At 36.1% G+C, this 19,422-nt stretch overlaps 1 protein-coding gene across 1 annotated transcript in view; it reads left to right on the top strand.

Moving 5' to 3' along the window:
* The window catches only part of MAP9 (microtubule associated protein 9), a 36,108-nt gene extending 17,050 nt beyond the window's left edge, over positions 1-19,058 (top strand). The window contains exons 7-14 of the mRNA XM_032332711.1: positions 1,456-1,694; positions 3,964-4,034; positions 5,060-5,228; positions 6,166-6,255; positions 8,128-8,289; positions 8,421-8,566; positions 8,757-8,889; positions 15,021-19,058. Of these exons, the coding sequence (XP_032188602.1) occupies positions 1,456-1,694; positions 3,964-4,034; positions 5,060-5,228; positions 6,166-6,255; positions 8,128-8,289; positions 8,421-8,566; positions 8,757-8,889; positions 15,021-15,143 (1,133 nt within the window). The 3' untranslated portion in view covers positions 15,144-19,058. The remainder of the gene's footprint in view (positions 1-1,455; positions 1,695-3,963; positions 4,035-5,059; positions 5,229-6,165; positions 6,256-8,127; positions 8,290-8,420; positions 8,567-8,756; positions 8,890-15,020) is intronic.
* The last annotated feature ends 364 nt before the right edge of the window (positions 19,059-19,422 follow it).

Raw genomic sequence — 19,422 nt, forward strand, 5'->3', positions numbered from 1 at the left:
CAAATTATTACATCTTAGTTTATGTGTGAACTCTATACTGCTTAGAATCCTATTTGTAAAAGAAAGAATACATAGTTATAGGAATGACAGTTTTGTATTTGCCTCAAATTGTGCTATTTACTAACCATGTGATTTTAGATGCAGAACTAGACACAGTTCCAAGAGTAAAGCAACTAATCTCTCTGGCCCTGTATACTGATCTTATAATGGGGATCATAAGAGCAACCCACCCCACACAGTGGCCATCAGAACTAAATGGGTTAATGATACATGTAAAGCACTGAGAACAGTGTCATGGTAAGCATGCAGTAAGTGTGAGGGGTGATGTATGTCTTTCCCTAGTCCTATGACTTAGAGCTTCATGAGAGCTAAAAAGGCATCACTGTTTCTAGGACCGAGATGTGTAACATTTATTAAGTGCTTGCTGTGTAGTATAGTTTTTGTCATTTTACAGATAAGAAAAACTGAAGTGCAGAGATATTGAGAAACATACCCAAGGTCAGTAACGGAGCTGTAATTTGAATCTTTGGCTCCATAGTCGTTCTTTTAACTGAACGCATTGATTAGCAGCTCTAAAGAATCCACTGATGGTACTTGGAGTCATGAGTGCTCTCCAGATGAACAGGTCTAACTCTATTACAAAATTATCTTAACTCCTGCTTACTGCAAAGCAGGTTTCAAAGATGGCTTTAATGAAAGCAGCAGAATTAAGACTTTGACCAGCAGGTGGCTCCGAGTAGAGCTGAGAGTTGGTGATTGATTTCTTTCTGTTAAACGTTCCAAAGTGGGGCAGACAGAATAACAGAAGCAGTTCTGTGATAGCAAAATGGAATCTTCTCATGCCAGAGCCTGAGACTGTCCTTTGGAGCACAGAAAGGATAAGCAGCAGGCTCACCTTTAGTGCCTGTTAGTAAAGGCAGGCATCTTAAGAGGGATAAAGCTGTCTAGAGGATGGCTTTATTTGATGTGATGACTCTTCTAAAAGTGCATGGGTTCTTGGTTCCCCTGCACCTATACAAGTTTACAGCTGTACTGATTATGCCTCTGGTAACGTAGAGATGTGTGCCTCCAGCTTACATAGCCTCTTGTTCCAGCTAAGAAGGCCAGACTTTGAATAGAATAGATATTGCCGGCCTACTTACTTGGTTTATCATCAACAGGAACTTTTGGTGTGTCTTTTGCTTTAGGATAGTTATTCCATTTTTTTACTCATATATTTTTTTCTAAGTGTTAGGTATGTCAAGTGTTTTTGTAGATTGAGTAGCCATTTTCTCTTTCATAGATCACTAGAGAAAGTTTACTCAGGTTGAATACAGTAGCTCTCCTTTATTGTATTCTGCCTTTATTGTATTCTGCAAGACAAAGAGTTTGTAAACACTCCTTTTAGTAGAAAGCAAATGAATGTGTTACTAGTTCGGAAGGGAGTTTTAGTTTTGTGACTCTGTCTCAAAATAGATCAGAACGAAGAACTCCCTGAAAACCACATGAGATCAAATGAAAATGAAGAGAATTCATTTTTGATAGACTTTGTCACTCCTCCAATTGAGAAATCCCAGGAAAGTCAAGTGATTACTGATGACCTTGAAGAAGAAAAGGAGAAAGCTGAACTGATGATGAATGACTTAACAGTTGATCCACCATTGTTGAAAGCTCAGAGTATCTTAATATCTACTGATGCAACGGAGCCTTCAAAGGTATTTGTATGAAATTATGCTTTTTATACTACAGTTTAAAACTCAAAATAGACCTTTTAAATATTTTATCGGCCACATTATGTACTTCTGAATTGTCTGTGGAAAACTCATCTTTTGATAATGACATATTGTCAGGTAGACAATAGAGTCAGTAGAGTTTTATTTTGGTGAAGGTTTGCAGTGAATATAAAAAAGTCAGTATTTCCTTAAAAATTATCAAAGGCATATGATCATAATATACTCTTAAATATCTCAGAAATACAAACCCATAAGTGGGTAGGTTTCTATAGGTCTCCGTATTATAAAAATATAGCTATCTGGAACAACTTCTGAGGTTTTGAATTAGTGAAAGTTACTCTTTTAGGTATCATTTTTAAACATTTTACAAATTTTTTTTTTTTAAGATTTCATTTATTTGACAGACAGAGATCACAAGTAGGCAGAGAGTCAGGCAGAGAGAGAGAGAGAGGAGGAAGCAGGCTCCCTGCTGAGCAGAGAGCCCGATACAGGGCTCGATCCCAGGACCCTGGGATCATGACCTGAGCTGAAGGCAGAGACTTTAACCCATTGAGCCACCCAGGCACCCCGAAACATTTTACAAATTTTAAGGAAAATCCTTAAGACATGTTATCACCATCTTGCTTACTTAAAGGGATGGACAGGATTATTATCACAAACATTATTATTACCTTGAGAACCAGATTTTTGGTGTGTAGGATTACTTGTCACTGTACTACAATGTGCCAGAAAACTATAGTTTTTAACATTTATGGTACAGTACTTTTAGTCTTTATTCCTCTTTTTTTTTTTTTAAGATTTTATTTATTTATTTGATGGAGAGAGATCACAAGTAGGCAGAGAGGCAGGCAGAGAGAGAGAGGGAGAAGCAGGCTCCCTGCTGAGCAGAGAGCCCGATGCGGGGCTCGATCCCAGGACACTGAGACCATGACCTGAGCCGAAGGCAGAGGCCTAACCCACTGAGCCACCCAGGCGCCCCAGTCTTTATTCCTCTTAAATTTAGTCTTTATTCCTTATAGCTATAGTTAGCTGGTGGCTATGTATACTTGATCTTGGGGAAGGTAACAGTGCTAATTGAAAACCTGTGGTTGAGTAGGAATTTTATAATACAGAATATTAGAGCTAGTGCTTTGTATTAAAATTTATGGAGATGGTTCATTAAACCATGTTCCAGTTATATTGTTCCTAACCACTTTCTTCAGGAAAAGTCACTTATGCCAAGTTAGTGATATGCTTACATCTCTGGTCTCACTTCAATGCTAGCACTGATCTGTCTGTGTAAAGTAGAGAAGTTACTCCTTAAAAAGAAAAAGGGTATTCTGGAACTTACAGACAGGATCCTAGAAATGTCTAATAGGGACAATTCTCAGTAACAACAGGGAATTTTGTATAACAAGTAAGAGCGTAACATTTCGTTTGATTGAATCCTTGGCTTTATCCTTACTCTGTCCTGAGGGATCTTCCTCAAGTCTAAATCACATCACTCCCCTGCTAAGGTCTCGATTGGATTGTCATCAGAAGAATAAAATGCAAATTCCTTCCCACATCCTCAGGACCTCACACCGTTCTTCTCTGACTATATATTCATCCACTGCCGCTGCCATTTGCTGTGCACTGGCGTCGTTCACTTTCTGTTTCTCAAAACTATCAAGCTCTTTCCCTTCTCAGGCTCTTAGTACTTACTGCTTCTTTCTTCCCACAGACCTTCCTTGATGCGGGCCCCTTTTTCCCCATCATTTTACTTGACACTGCTGTCAAGACCTCAGGGAGGCCAGGGGCACCTGGGTGGCTCAGTGGGTTAAGCCTCTGGCTTCGGCGCAGGTCATGATCTCAGGGTCCTGGGATCGAGCCCCGCATTAGGCTCTCTTCTCTGCTCAGCAGAGAGCCTACTTTCCCCTCTCTCTCTGCCTGCCTCTCTGCCTACTTGTGATCTCTGTCTGTCAAATAAATAAAAAAAAGAAAAGAAAAAAAAAAGACCTCAGGGAGGCCTTTCCTGGTCACTGTCATTAACGTAACCCCTCATCCTATTTCACACTCACTGGACCCTAGTTTATCTCCATCATGACTCATATTTGGCTTTGTGTTTCATGTCTGTCAACCCTTTCTAAAATGTAGCATCCTTATTAGTTTCCAGTAGCTGCTGTACTTGACACATAGTAGATGCTCTAAAAACATTAATTTCCTGGCCTCTAGGCAGGTAACTATGACAGTTACAGTGAGTAATCCATCTGTGGTATTTTCTCTTTAATAGAAAACAATTGAAGACAGAAATATGAAGACTAAAAAGTCAACAAATTCTAGAGCTTCCAGTGCATCTGGCAGGTAATAAAGCTGTCGTTATCCCTTATTAATGAATGTACATTCCAATATAGCTAGTTTTAATTTAACTTCTGTAAAGTGAATTTCATTTGGTATTACTTGATTTTCTTTAAACTCTCCTCTCATGAATGAATGAGTTCATTACTTCATGATAAAACTCCTGAGTTGATCATAGTCTTTTATGAAAAGGAGGTGATTAGGAGTTCTCTGTGCTCTGCATTGTTCCTAGGATGGAGTTTCTGTCCTGTTTTTCCTGAGACAGTACATATCAGTAATAAAGCTGAAGTCCAGCATCATAGTTCTCTATTAAATACCTTTGTCTCACACATGAAAATTGTACTTAAAACCTCGAGGTTCTATGGACTAAGTTGGTTTATTGAGATGAAAAGACTCTATATTGCTTCATTCACACTGATGATAACGAATGCCTAACTCATAAATGATAATCAGAACCTTCTCAGTCTTTTCAATTACCATAAATCAAATAAAACTAGAGTCTGCAAACTTTAACTGTAAATTGCCAGTTAGTTCATGTATTGGACTCTGTAGGCTGTATGGTCTCCGTTGTAACTACTCAGTGCTGCTGGTGTAGCAGGGGAATAGTTGTGGTGCAGTAAACTTAAGAAATAAATAGACTGTACCAAACTGGATCATGGGCCATATTTTCCTGCCAACCCCTGAAATAGAGGATGCTGTTCTAATTTTATATTTAGAGTTGTTTTTTGTAACAAAATGATACAAGAGACTTAAAATCTACTTTATTAATACTTTTTTTTCCATATAACTTGAGATGTAGTCCATTTTTCTTGAAAATGTTCTAATTATAAATATCTTGAAAGAGCATCCATTTGAAGCTCTTAGTAGATGAAGAAAAAACTATCATTTTCCTATTTTATCATCACTTTCAAAGTACTTATAATTTATTAATTTACAATATAATTTCAAATATAGTAGTTGTGAATTCTAGTGAATTTTTCTTATACCAAGTACAACTAATATTTTCTGTTAATTTATTTGGATCTTTTCAGATTAATGACCCCTGAGTTCTTAAAGAAATCTAATTCTGTAAGGAGAACTCCGTCAACAGCTACCTCTTCTCACTATTTAGGGACTTTGAAAGTCTTGGACCAAAAGCCCTCACAGAAACAGAACATAGAACCTGAAAGAGCAGACAGCATAAGGGCAGCTGTTTATCAGGTAAAAAGGAAAACATATAACAAAAAAATGAAGAACTGATCACGTAATAAGATTACCTGTTTACCAAGGAATAAAAAGACCCTATCATAAATGATGGCTTAATACTTAATTTATTAGGAAAGATGTTCTTTTATAATACCTGAGCAACCCAGAGTTTTTTTTGTTTTACTAGAATACTTCCTTCCAAGCTTTGCTTAACCGATCATGGTTGTTTAAGAGAATATGCCATAGCAACTTATGAAAATACGATAAAAGCAAAAATACTGTTAAGGTCTATACATGTTTTTATACTTTTTCTCCTTAAAATGTATATTGTTAAGAACACAAAGAGTTTTAATTTTTTCCTAAGACTTTGCATTAAGCTTATACAGAACAAGACTTTCCTGATTTTTTTTCACAGTTCCTAAAGACATCCTTTTTTTTTTTTTTTGGTCTTGTTTGTTTTACAAAATAGTACACTTTAGAAAATTATACTTGTAAATTTTGGAGAAAAATGTTAATTTATGTAGCCATTATGTTCAATCTTCAGAGTCTGTTGTTAAAACTAAGATAAGTTTTATTTTCTTAACTCATCTTTATATATTAGAATATTATCAGAAAAAGAAAAGTGATACTAGTTTATATGGAATTTCTACATTTTGTATTTTTGCTTTTTTAAAATTTCTTGGGTGCTCGTGTGGCTCAGTTGGTTAAGTGTTTGCCTTCAGCTCAGGTCATAATCGAGTCCCACAACAGGCTCCCTGCTCAGCGGGGCATCTGCTTCTCCCTCTGTCCCTCCCCCCTGCTTGTTTTTTCTCTCTCTCTCTTTCTTTCTCCCCCCCATTCTCAAATAAATAAAATCTTAAAATAAAATTTCTATCAAATATTTCAGAAATGAGTAAAAATTCTGAATCATTTGGGAAACTGAATGTTACATACTTTTTTCTTGTTTTCACAGGAGTGGTTAGAAAAGAAAAATGTGTATTTACATGAAATGCACAGAATTAAAAGGATCGAAAGTGAAAACTTAAGGATTCAAAATGAACAGGTATTCTGAAATATAGAAATGGAAAATATTCTGGGTTTTTAAGTTAGTAAAATATCTCTGAGTAACATTTCTAAATCCACTGTTTTTTAAATGGCAAAATAACATAGATATAAAAGAATTGATTACTGATTTTATTTTTCTGGCACTTCATACATTTTTAGTTTGATATAAACATAACCATCTCACATGAAAACAGATATGCAAAGATTTCTGATTTTTGTATGTGTGGAATATATTTGACACTACTGATTTAGGAACTTAACTATTACTTGTGACTACCTATTCACTCTTACTTAATTTTTCACTGTTAAAAATTGACTTCAGTCTTACAACTTAGCCAGGAACATAAAGGATCAGCAGATATGAACCTCCATTTTTCCTCTTTTCCATCTTGAATTTTATCTATGTCCTAAAGACTAACGTCTATGGAGGGGTGCCTGGGTGGCTCAGTGGGTTAAAGCCTCTGGCTTTGGCTCAGGTCATGATCTCAGGGTCCTAGGATCGAGCCCCACATTGGGCTCTCTGCTTAGCTGGGATCCTGCTTTCCTCTCTCTGCCTGCCTCTCTGCCTACTTGTGAGCTCTGTCTGTCAAATAAATAAATAAAATCTTTAAAAAAAAAAAAAAAAAAAAGACTAACGCCTTTGGGGGAAAAGAAAATACTAACGCCCATGTGAGCTCTTGACTGGTATCCTTCCCACTTTCTGGAGGTGGACTCTTATTTTACTCTGGTCTGTACTTCAGTCTCTACCTCTGACTCCTGCCTGGCGGTCCACAACATGCTAAGTTCCCTCCCGACTTCTGAAATAGAAACCCTTCCCTGTGCTGTCCAGTACTAAAGGGATTCAGAAGGAAACTGGTTTCCCCAATGCCTGGTACTGATGGAGAAGCATTCAGGGGTGTGCCTGCATCCCCATCAGCAGTTCTGCGGCCTTAGATGGCTGAGCTGCAAGCCCGACACCTTCTTCTGTCATCGTCACAACTCGCTGAGGTGGCTTGTACCTTTACTTCTTTTTTTTTTTTTTTTTAAAGATTTTATTTATTTATTTGACAGAGAGAGATCACAAGTAGGCAGAGAGGCAGGCAGAGAGAGAGAAGAGGAAGCAGGCTCCCTGCTGAGCAGAGAGCCCGATGCGGGACTCGATCCCAGGATCCTGAGATCATGACCTGAGCCGAAGGCAGCGGCTTCACCCACTGAGCCACCCAGGGGCCCTGTACCTTTACTTCTAAAGCATGTTTTTTTAGAAGACTTCATGTCATTTAGCATTAAGTAATAAGGCAGAGAATATAATGGAATTAGATGGAGGTAAGTCAAGTAATAACATGCTTACCATACCCTCATCTACATTTTTCTTAGTCTGGCACCGAGTTTCAGCATCCCGGCTGTGTTTATTTTGTAACAGTTTTATGCTTTGATGTCAGTCAAAATTCAGGTTCAAAGCAAAGATCCGGGGCTTTCTGCAGGACTTGGCCAGTTGAGTTCACTCTTACTTTATAAGCCTGAAACTTTCCTGATATTTTCCTTGTAATGGAATGTTTTATTCTGAGCATTTTGCAGTAGCACTCAGGCCATTATAGTTTATTTTGATAACGTTTGTTTAGTAGGCTTCCAAAAAAGAGTTCTTTCCCATGAATAGCAGATCAATATCTGATAAACGGGTTTAGAAAAGGATATTTTAAACTGCAATGAATAATTCCAATAACACTTTTTTTCTAAATCCACTTGTCTCAACCATTCTAAAAAAATTACCTACTCTGAACAACAAGGTCTAGAAATGATGATGATGAAGGGAATTCAACACAATCAGTATGTGTCTGTATCTGCCGCTGTCTGTCCACTGTTTATATGTCTGTCTCTTATTTTTTTGAAACAGAAAAGAGCTGCTAAGCGAGAAGAAGCATTAGCATCCTTTGAGGCCTGGAAGGCTATGAAAGAAAAGGAAGCAAAGAAAATAGCTGCCCAAAAAAGGCTTGAGGCCAAAAACAAGAAGAAAACAGAGGAAGAAAATGCCGTGAGAAAGGAAGAAGCACTGCAGGTACTCGGCGGCTTAAAGTCCTTGGTGGCATGATTTTGCCTTCTCTGACTACTGGAGATTAGTGACTAGCTCTGGCTCTCCTTATTGATCATTTTCACGGTTAATAAGAAAATCACTGTGTACTTTTTCAGGCCTTTGAACGATGGAAAGAGAAAAAGATGGAATATCTTAGGGAGAAAAATAAAAAGGAGAGAGAATATGAAAGAGTGAAGAAGCAGAAAGAGGAGGAGACGATTGCTGAGAAAAGAAAAGATAACCTAACTGCTGTTGAGAAATGGTAATCCCAAATGGGAGCTATTTGATAGTTTCCAAGTGAATAACACTTTAAGGCTCTTGAAAAGATTATTTGCTTGAAATTTACTAAAACATTGCCATCTCATTATTGCAAAGCTATATTCAGGAATCTTAATCTTTTCTTATTCTATCCTCCCTTTTAACCATCCGGTGTTCTGTAATATCCTACATAGGAATGAAAAGAAGGATGCTTTTTTCAAAGAAAAGGAGAAAGAGAAAATAAATGAGAAAAGAAGAGAAGAACTGAAAAGAGCAGAGAAAAAAGATAAAGATAAGCAAGCTATTGATGAATATGAAAAATGGCTGGTAGGTATTGTCTGTTAATGCACTTGTGTCTTGTGAATGCCCTTTATTCGTGACTTTTCCATCCAGTTCTCTCTGTCTCTGCCTACTGACCATTTTTACCTGAAGCTGCCTTGTGGAATCTCGTTCTCTCCCCGTGTCCATCCTATTTTCTTTGATTTACTCATTTCTGTTGATGCTTTTACTCTTTCCTCGAGCACTCAAATGTCAGGCAGAATATTCTTCGTTATCTGCATCCTGACATTCATTTACTTACCAATCACGCCTGTTCTTCCTTTGCAATAACTATTCTGTCTAAAATCATGGAGAGCTGACAAGTGCATTGCTGACGGTATGCCAGGCTATTTTAGGTAGGACTTGTCATGACACATAGTAATACGGGATTGAATAGTGAGAAAGTTACTCCATTTTTTAAATTCTCTTTTGATCTTTCTAATGACCTCAAGGAGAAGGTTTCATTTTGGTGTTTTTTAATGAAAGAAAGTAAGTAGAAAGTGTGGGAGGAAAATGTCTAACTGGACTTAACATTATTTTGTTTTTTGTATTTTTTGTTTGTTTTAACGTACTTATGTTTAGGTCACTTTTCATTGATGTTAAGCAAAATACCATGTTCTGGCTTAAAATATCATTATAAATATGCATGTTTATCAATATTTGGCTAAGAATGCATTCCTATGAATAAGTACTTTATATATGAGTTGGTGACACATTCATCTGAGTGGTTAGCACATCCCATGTTGCAGCAACCAAACCGTGTAAAATTGCTCCGCTGGGTTTGGGATCCAGTAGGGTATCTTTCTAGTAGGAATGCTTGTCTGCCTTTTTTTTTTTTTTTTTTTTTAAATCCACATCCATCTGCTAGTTAAAAATATCATCCAGGGTATTTTGTGGTTGTATTTCTCTGGTTAGGACTGAACTTGAGCAGCTTTTCATTTGTATAAGGGTCTTTTATAATTTTTTGTGGAAACTGTTAATTTATAGACTTTCCACATTTTTCTGTTGGTCTTTTTCTTCTTGATTTTTAGAAGCTTGTTTAAGTATTAGGGAAATTAACACATCATTTCTGATAGGAGTTACAACTACTTTTTCCCCCATTGTTTTGTTGGTCTCTAAACTTTGCATATAGTATTTTATGCCATGAAGAACTAATTTTATTTTCTGGTGTCAAACTTACCAATCTATTAGGTTCTGATTTTCAAGCATAATTGAAAAAGCTTTCTTTATAACTTGAGGCTAAAAGAAGTACTCCCATTTTTCTTCTAATAACTTTCTAATTTTAGTATCTAGACATTTTAACATTTGATCAGCTTGTAATTTACCTTGATAATAGTGGTAATAGTGATAATAATATGATTCTGATTTTATTTTTTCCAAATGCATTTCCTATGAAATAGCCTATCTTTTACTCATTGATTTGAGGTACTGCCTTTGTTATATGATACCTTCCCAGATTTTAGGGTCAATTTCTTGACTTTCTGTCAATTGGTCAATCTCAAATTTCATGGTACATATTCCAGCACTGTACTGTCTCATTCAGGGCTTCATATGTTTTCGTATCTGTTTTGGTTAATCTTTCTTCCTAGCATGTCTTTCAAAGTATTTCTTACTGTTACTGTTTACTTTTTCACATCAGCTTTAGAACCAACAGTAGCTAGAGAGGCATGCAGGACACCAAGCAATCTATTTAAAGATAGGGTAAAAAGATGAAGGAAGCACTTAGGAATAAACTTAAGAAATGTACAAGACCACTATGAAGAAAATTTTAGAATACTCCTGCAGGACACAAATGAAGACTTGAGAACCTGGATCCAAACTGCTCTTGGATAGAAACACTCCGTCTTATAATGATGTTATAGATGTCAGTGCTTCCTGAAGCAATTTACAAATTTAATGCATTCCTAATAAATAGGCCAACAGAATTTCTTCTTGTTCATGTGTTGATTTTAGTGCTACTTTATGCTAAGTCCATGCAGAAAAACAGTAAGGAAAAAAAAGTGATCAGAATTGATTGGATGGTTTGAATGAAAAAGGTAGTGTTTTGTGATGGCTTCCTTAAACTCTTAAATAGTCCTTGGTTCAAGAAAAATTGAAAGTCTTCTTCTATCAAGGAAGCATATACTAACTGTGCTATATCACTTAGGGCAACTAAATTGGCGTATTTTTCAGTTTTCACATACTTTTGATGATGGGAATAGAATTTTCTTAATGACTAAGTCACTGTTAGGTACATTGTGTTTTATTATAGTATTTAGCCACTTTCTTATTCTAATCAGTCCTCTGGAGAAAAAAACTTATCAAAGATGAAAATAACTTGTTTTGATATGTAGTACAACCTTGACAAATATAATGCTACTTATTAAAACATCCAGTCACATTACAAATCTAGTCCTCCAACTTGCCAATTTCTTATTGCAATTTGTTTCTAGAAAGAATGGAAAAATACCCCCATATGGAAATCTAAGAACTTCAACTTTAATGTAAAGTTACATCTCAAGATTTTGTTATAAAACCTGCTTTAAGTAATGAGCATTGGATGGGTCATCGTTTTAGGGGAAAGTTACAGTCAAAGATCAGTAAGACTCTCTTCTTTTGCTGGTTCCCAGATTAATGAATAGTTACCATTAATAAGAGAATGAGTAAAAAATTCACACTCCAAAAACCTTTTTGATTACTCCAGATAACCTTTTTGATCATCTTAATTGATATTAAGATTGATAATTAGTTGCCTGTTTCCTATTCTGACTTTCTTAGCACCTGCTTTTAAGAGCAGACTTGTTTCATGTTTTCCTCTGTCTCCCCATGTGAAATGGAATGGACAAAAAGAGCATAGTGTGTGCAGTCAGTTTCTGTGGACTCAGCCCCACACTGCTTTTCTGCTCCTTAGCTAGAAAGTGTGTCTCTCTCTAAGATACTACAGTGTTTAACAGAGGCCCAGTTACAGTTTTTTGTTGTTGCTGTTTTTTTCTTAGTTGGGATTCTGAAAGGAGAATCACTCTTTGCTTTAGTAGGAATATCAAGCATGGGGCAAAATGTTAAGACAGTAAAAAGAATTTCATATCTCTTTTCATTCCCTTTGTTGTATGTGAATAATTGTATGCTTATGGAAACCTTGCATTATCGTATTCTTCTTGTGACACATCAATTCCATACACTTGCTGGTGAAAGAATCATAGACACCTCATAATGTACCAAGATGCTGCCCCTCCCAAGCTGTCCAGCCTGTAGAGGTGACACTATCTAAGGTTCCTGGATACTGCTGCTCTTTGAGAAAATCACCAATATGAGGAAACCACCGAATTCTATAGTGTTAGCAGAGACTTGGAGAAATGAGGAGACAATCTGAGCTGTAGGATGAAAAGAGCTAGGGCTGCTAACATTTCAGGAATTCCTGGATTAATGTTTAATTTTCATAGTAATCCTCACATAGCCCTTTCTTTGAAGGGAGTATGTGCAGGGAAACAAAATGATTCTAAAATTCATCCAGCATAATAAAAATGGGAGAATATAGAAGGTAATATTTCCAAAATAAGATGAGGTAGAAGACTGTTTCTATCAAGCAATAAAGTATAAATTTACCATCCTACTCTCCCATGAACCAGCATTCTCCTTTCCTGGATTTGTCCCATCACTTTCCAAGATGTATAATTCTTAATTCTTAATTCCTCATTTGCCTCCAGTTGTGGTTCCACATCTCACTACCCCTTTTTAATAGCTAAACTTCTAAGGAAGTTTTATTTACACTCCATACCCTTTTCACCCTCAGCACACTCCAGCCTTGTCTCTTTCGCCATCACTATACTGTAACTACGCTTCGAAAGTTAGTTTTGCCAAACCATCTAGCAATCCAATGTGTTGTTTCCTGCTGCATTCCCCAGACCTCTCAAACATTCTCCCTAGCCACTTTCATCTTCTGGCAACTGTCACCTCTCCTGGGTACCTTGCTCCCCTGGTGTCTCTCATTTCTCTGCCTTTCTCCTCAATGGCATTTGTTGACTTCTCTTCTCTTACCTGTGTTCCACATGTTACCATTGGCCTGCAGGCCCCACACCACCTCACACACCCACCTGTCTTTTCTGGTACCCTCTCCTGTCTTCTGCCCAGTTTGAGTCACACTGGCTAGCACTGGCCCTCTTGTTTTCTTTCACATCCCCCGTTTCTCCCATGTGTCCGAGCCCTCACACATACTGCTCGCGCTCTGCTTGGAATGCTCTCTCCTCAGTGCCTCTCACAAGGGGCTTCTCTTATCTGGCTTGTCTCACTTTGAAATGACTTTCCCTGAATCCACTTTTGTTTGAAGCCATGCAGTCTGTTTTATTCTTTAGCAATCACAACAATTTTTTTTATATGTTCCATAGAAATTTTCACAATTTGAAATGATCTGTTGTTTGTTTGTTAACTGTCTGTTTTGAAAATCCCCTGAGGGACAAGGACCAGATTTGTGTTTGGGATTTTAGAATCACGTTATACGTGGTCCCCTATAGTATACTGCTTGACCCAGAGTAGGATCTTGGTGCTTAACAGTTGGATGAATGAACACAAATCAAAGCAGTATAATACCAGTAAATAATAGACGCCCCCATCCCCCCGCCCCAGGACCTCTTAGAACCTGTGACAAGGAAGGATGTGCTGCTATATAATAAATAACACAAATTAATGGATGCAAGGAAACTGTAACTTGGGTTATTTGTGTGACATTTGGGCATGAGATCACTTCAAAGCAAAGCGAAAGCACCTAAGCATTAAATATAAAATGCCAAACAATAGAAGAACTGAAGGAAAACAAAACACTATCAAGTCTCACAGGGATAAGATGCTTTTCTAAAGCGAGAAGTGCTATAGAAATAAAAAGAAAAACATGAATAGATACTGAATTTAAAATCACTAATATGTTAACATAAAAAATCCATGTAGGTTCTGCTTGGGGCGGTGGGTTCCTACAGCTGCTTTGGAAAATAAATCATTTCCCAGCAAATTATATTAATACCAGCAGATTCACTCCTAGGCAGATACTTGGAGAGAAAATCTTGACTTATAAGTACAAGGCATCAAACAGGGATGTTTACTAGGGGGAAAAAAATCATGTTTCAACAACACAAAAATAGGTTAACAAATAGTGATAAGTTGACATGCTGGAACTCTATGAATATTCTATGGAATATCAATGAACTAGAGCTGTAATTCACATAGGTGGTTCTTAGAAATATTAAGATGGATAAAAAAGGAAGCTGCAAAAGTACAGCATGTTACATTTTTCTCTAATTATAAAAACATGCAAAACAAAATTACTTGTTTTGAAATTAATACATTTATAATACAAGTACTAAGAGATGCGCTGAAATGATAAGCATCAAGTTGAGAGTAATGGTTACCTCACTGGGGTGGAGAGGAAGCAGTATGATGGAGGAATGAACACAGAGACCTTCAAAAGTATTGGTCCTTGTTTTTTTTTTCATAAGGCGATGGTGGGCACACAAGTTTTGATTACATTACTCTTTAAACAATTGTCTCGGCTGAAATAGATCTTTTTTTTTTTTTTTGCTAAAAAGGACAGTAATGTAGGTAAAATGTGTGCTGCAAAGATAATATATATTATATGAAAATATATAGATTACTAAGCATTAAAAGCATCGATACCCATAGCCAGATAATTAAGCAAAAAAATTCATGAAAGGGCTAAAGAAAAATATAATGTGCTCAAACTTAATAATCAAAGAAACGTGAGACTTAATTTTCAACTATTTATAACCATTTTGAAGTGTCCCTGCTGGTCATGGCATATTCAACCTTTGCACCCAGTAAATTAAGTTCTGAGATTCTGTTCTCAAGCCATCACTAACTTCTCATAATTTTCTTTTTGAGTTATGGAATTATAAGTCTTTTTCCCCCATTTTTCATAATTTTGTTTAAATATTATCACTTTAAATATTAAAAAATAAGTGATTAAGTGATGCATTAGTACCTGTTGGTAATATAGATGAGCAATATACTCAGCCGCTTTTCCTTTATAACCAGTTAAATAGGAAGTGACATTTTAATGTCTTATAATGTGGTACTTTGTTCTTTAGCAAGCAACTTGATTTGAAAATAATGTTCATATATGTATATACATTTAAAGTTTTCTATTTTCTCTTTAGGAAAAGAAAGAAAGGCAGGAAAGAATCGAACGAAAACAAAAGAAGCGTCATCCCTTTCTGGAAAATGAGGCACTTCCTCCCTGGAGCCCTCCAAGCAGAACTGTATTCTCAAAAGTGTTCTGATACTTCTCAGCTTTACATAATTTAGTTATCAATTCACCATTTTAGCCACTATTTATTCAATTAGTTATAGTTAGAAAAGTCTATTTTTATTAAATGCCAGCCGTTTCCACTAACAATGGAAAAGATGCTTTGGAGTTTAATCAGTGAAATAACTGAAAGCTTTTTTTTGGACTGTAGGTAAAATGCCTCAGATGAGAAGCTAATAATCAGATTGCTCTTACCATTTGAATAACCATCACGTCCTGACTGTCCTTACAGTCAGATGATCCATGGTCACTTTCCTGAAACTGTGCATGGTATTTAAGTGTGTTTATTCCCCAGAATAGGAAACCATCTAGGTGCTATAATCATAGAAATTATTAATGAAATCTGTGAATGCTTGTGCACCTAGGTTCAGGTTTTAAAAGGAATCATCTCTGGGGGTATGCATATATGTAAATACACATACGTATTTATGTATATATATATATATATTTTTTAAACTGATCTTTAGCTCAAGCAGTTGCACTTGCACTGTGCAAGTTAGAGTTTCAGTCAGTTAAGGCAGTAGGTCAGTAGAACTTGAATTGTTGAGGCATTTTATTTCAAAAGTTTGCCTTATGTTTTAATATGAGTTTTATCTGTCCCAGACTTAAGGTGACAATCGTAGGCACTTTTATAATGAGTAGACCTCTAAAATGTGTATTCTAAGTTCTATCTCACTTTATTATTCCAGTGGAACCAAAAATACATCCATTTCTTGGTAGTAATACACTTCACGCAATAGTTATGGAAATTCCATGAGAGTTCAAGGTCATTATCACTGTTAATAATTTTTTCCAGACTAAAGCCATAAAGGTGATAAACGTAATTTTCAGTCTCTTAGCTTATTCCAGAGTCTTATAGTTTATATTTAGAAGACACCTATATAGAAGGCAATTTGTAGAAAATGCCCAAAAAATCTTTATTTATTTATTTGATCTCTGCATATCTTTAAATTAATTGGACTCATACTTGAACTGGTCAGCTGATTTATCACAGACCAAATGTATGCTCTCAGAGCTGCAATACTACTTTTGCCAATGGTGCAGCGCAATGATGGATGAGAATAAATAATTACTATTTATTAAGCACCTAATGTATGCTTGCTGCTGGATCTTTACAGATGTCAATTCTTATCTTTAGAACAATTATTCAGTGTAGGTGTTATTTTGCAGATTAAAAAATACTGAGACTCGGAGAAATAACTTGCCATACATTTAGCATGTGATTGAATCGGGATGAGAATTAAGTCTTTCTCCCTCCAGAATCTGTATTATATCAACTTTACAAACACATATCACCTCTGGGATCCTAAAATCATGTATTGTTATCCGGAGATTATCTTCCTTTTAAGAAATATCTGTTTGTTATTTAGAGATGTTGAACTTCATTAGATCTATAAAGTGGAAGAAGTTTCCATAATAGTTGAAGATTTAGTCAAATGCCTTGTACCTAGCATTAGAATGTCAGGAAAGCCAGCAGGTTGTAGAACAGAGGCTTTGAGATAGTCACTCAGGAAGTTTCAGAGAATTAACGTCACTGCGGTGCATGTGCAAAATTAGGGAGATACCGTGGGTCACTTTCTATGATCACATCAGTGCTATGAATAAATTGGTTTTAAAATTATAAACAAAACTAGAAGCACACTGCCAGGAACTAGGAGCATACTTCATGAAATTGAAACTGTTATCCTCACTATGTACTATCAAAACATGGGATTTAGCTCATCTCTTTTTCACCAAATACATATATAGTGCCTACCAGAATGAATCGTTGTTTTTGATATCCAATTAACTATTCACAGCTAAAAAGGAATTTGCAAATTCCAGGGAAGTAAAAGGAAAAAAAGATCAGGGATATGAGATCATAAATGTGTCATAAATTTCATATTAAATATTTGCTTACACTTCCCAATTATTTTCTTCTTCATTATCATATTCAGTAGCTTGCCATTATCCCTTCTTAGTTGTTGTGAGCACTGAATGAAATTAGTAATTAAAGTAAACCACATGGCATTGTTTTCATTTAGGGACTACCAAGAGCCCTGCATTTCCCCACTTCATGTATGTGAGAAGGTTAATGTAGGCAGCATTGATAATGGTTATTTGACATACATTTTTAGTAAACAAGAAGAAATCTCCACTTTCCTGGCCAGTCTAGCACTCAAAGGAGAATACGGAGATGACCTGTATTAGGGAGTTCCTAAAAAGAAACGTAAATACTAATTTCTTAGCACTGTTTGTGAAATAGGATGAAAAGAGAAATTGAGGTGTTTGCAAAGACCCAACAAGTTGTTTCCCTCAAATGGGGAAGTTTGTCTTACTATGATAAATAATATATTATTTCCCGTTTACAGCAACCTGTGCTGGCCAGTTATCTAGTTGAATGAAACCCTCTTTTTTCCTGCAGCAGAAATTAAGTTGAGTTTTGGGAGCTGGGTGAAAATAAAGCCCTGCTTATTTTCTGAGATCGAAAGGAGCGAATCCAGCCTGGTAGTATTCTCGTGAATATATTTATCTGTTTAAGGGGTATGAGTTCCCCATATGTCCTTAAAAGTATCAAATGTAAATAGACATATTTACTCATTAAGTTTTCATTAATTTATAATAAGAGGGAATTCAAATTAAGGACACTAAAAACCTATAGATCTTCAGGTGAAGCTTCCAGTTTTGTAAATTGTATTGATCACTTGACATAAGAATTTAATGAATATTCTAAAACATTACTGAAAAGAATTTCCCTAGAAATTTACTTATCAGTACAAAAAATAAAATATTTTACACAATGTATTTTCCATAACAAATAGTGTTTGTAGAAAATAGTGTTACATAAATAAAGAGAAACTATATGGCATTTTAGATCAGAAGGAAGAGGCCGTTTTCTTGAAGAAGATAAGAAATGTTCAGGGATAACAATTTTTCTGTGATTTGTATTATATCACATTTTGAAAATGTTAGTGGCTCATTTATTGTTTTAATAGTATTGAAACTGATATTTTTCACTGTTGCCAAAGCAGTAGCTGATAATAGTTAAGTGTCCATAGCTGTATTCCCTTAGAGTGATAAAACTGCATCTGGGAGTGTTTTAATACTTTAATAAAACAGGCCCAAACCCTCTTTCCAAGTTGAACAAAATTACTCTGACTTGCCCACGCCCATACCACTAACCAGAAGAATCCAGAGTTAGAGATGAGATGTCCAGTTTTCTAGTTGTAATTTGCCCCCATCCCATAATTTTGAGAACCCAATAAAACTTTTCACACTAAATTTTGTATCCATGGTTATTATCAGCTTGGTTCATTGTGATCCTTTCAGATGGTCCTTATCCTTCCAGTGCCTTCTCCATAACTCCACCAGATCAAGGCTCTTTGGACACCTACATGACTACTTCATGGGTGGTGGAGGACATAAGTTTCTCAAGCCCTAAGTCACAGGCGAAGATACAATGGGAAAAAGGAATTTCACAAAATGGGAGAAATTGCATGTCAAAGTAGTTCCCGAGAATAAACCTGTACAGAAAACAAACTTCCCTGATGTCATCTTGGCTCTAATTTCAGAAGTGCTATATTAATAGGTACTTAGTCCCATATGCTCCCATGTTACACAAAGCAAAGATATTATCAGTTGCCCTGCTTCCTACGTACACTGGCTGACAGAATAATGAATGCTATATAAATGCTTAACTGGAGACTTCCCTGAATTCTTTCTGTTTTAAAATTTCAGGTGATTTGATTATTTTGAAACATGTTACATGTAATTGTATAATGTTAACTAAATTATTGGTATTAAATTTAGGATGTTATTTTAAGAATTACCTGAGGAGATGTACTTACTGTCTGCTTTCTAGTATCATACTTCATGTTGTGCTGAATTAAAGTTAACCATTCAAGATTTATTTTATTGGGTTATGATGTTATTTATTGATCGTGCCAGATTTCATTTCATAACTTTGGAAAATGTGGTATGAGTTTCATTTCTGGGCTAATGATGAAATGATCATTGCCATTTGCAGCAACATGGACGGATCTAGAGAGTATAAATGCTAAGTGAAATAAGCAGTCAGAGGAAGACAAATAACCATATGACGTCACTCATATGTCAAGTTTAAGAAACAAAACAAAGACCCCCCCACACACAAAAAAACCCAGACTCTTAATTATAGAGAACAAGTAGAGGGTTACCAGAGGGAAGGTGGGTGAGGAGACTGGTGAAATAGGTGAAGGGGATGAAGAGTACACTTACCATAATGAGCCCTGAGT

This window comes from Mustela erminea, chromosome 2 (genome assembly GCF_009829155.1).
Source record: "Mustela erminea isolate mMusErm1 chromosome 2, mMusErm1.Pri, whole genome shotgun sequence".
In the NCBI taxonomy this organism is placed as follows: Eukaryota; Metazoa; Chordata; class Mammalia; order Carnivora; family Mustelidae; genus Mustela; species Mustela erminea.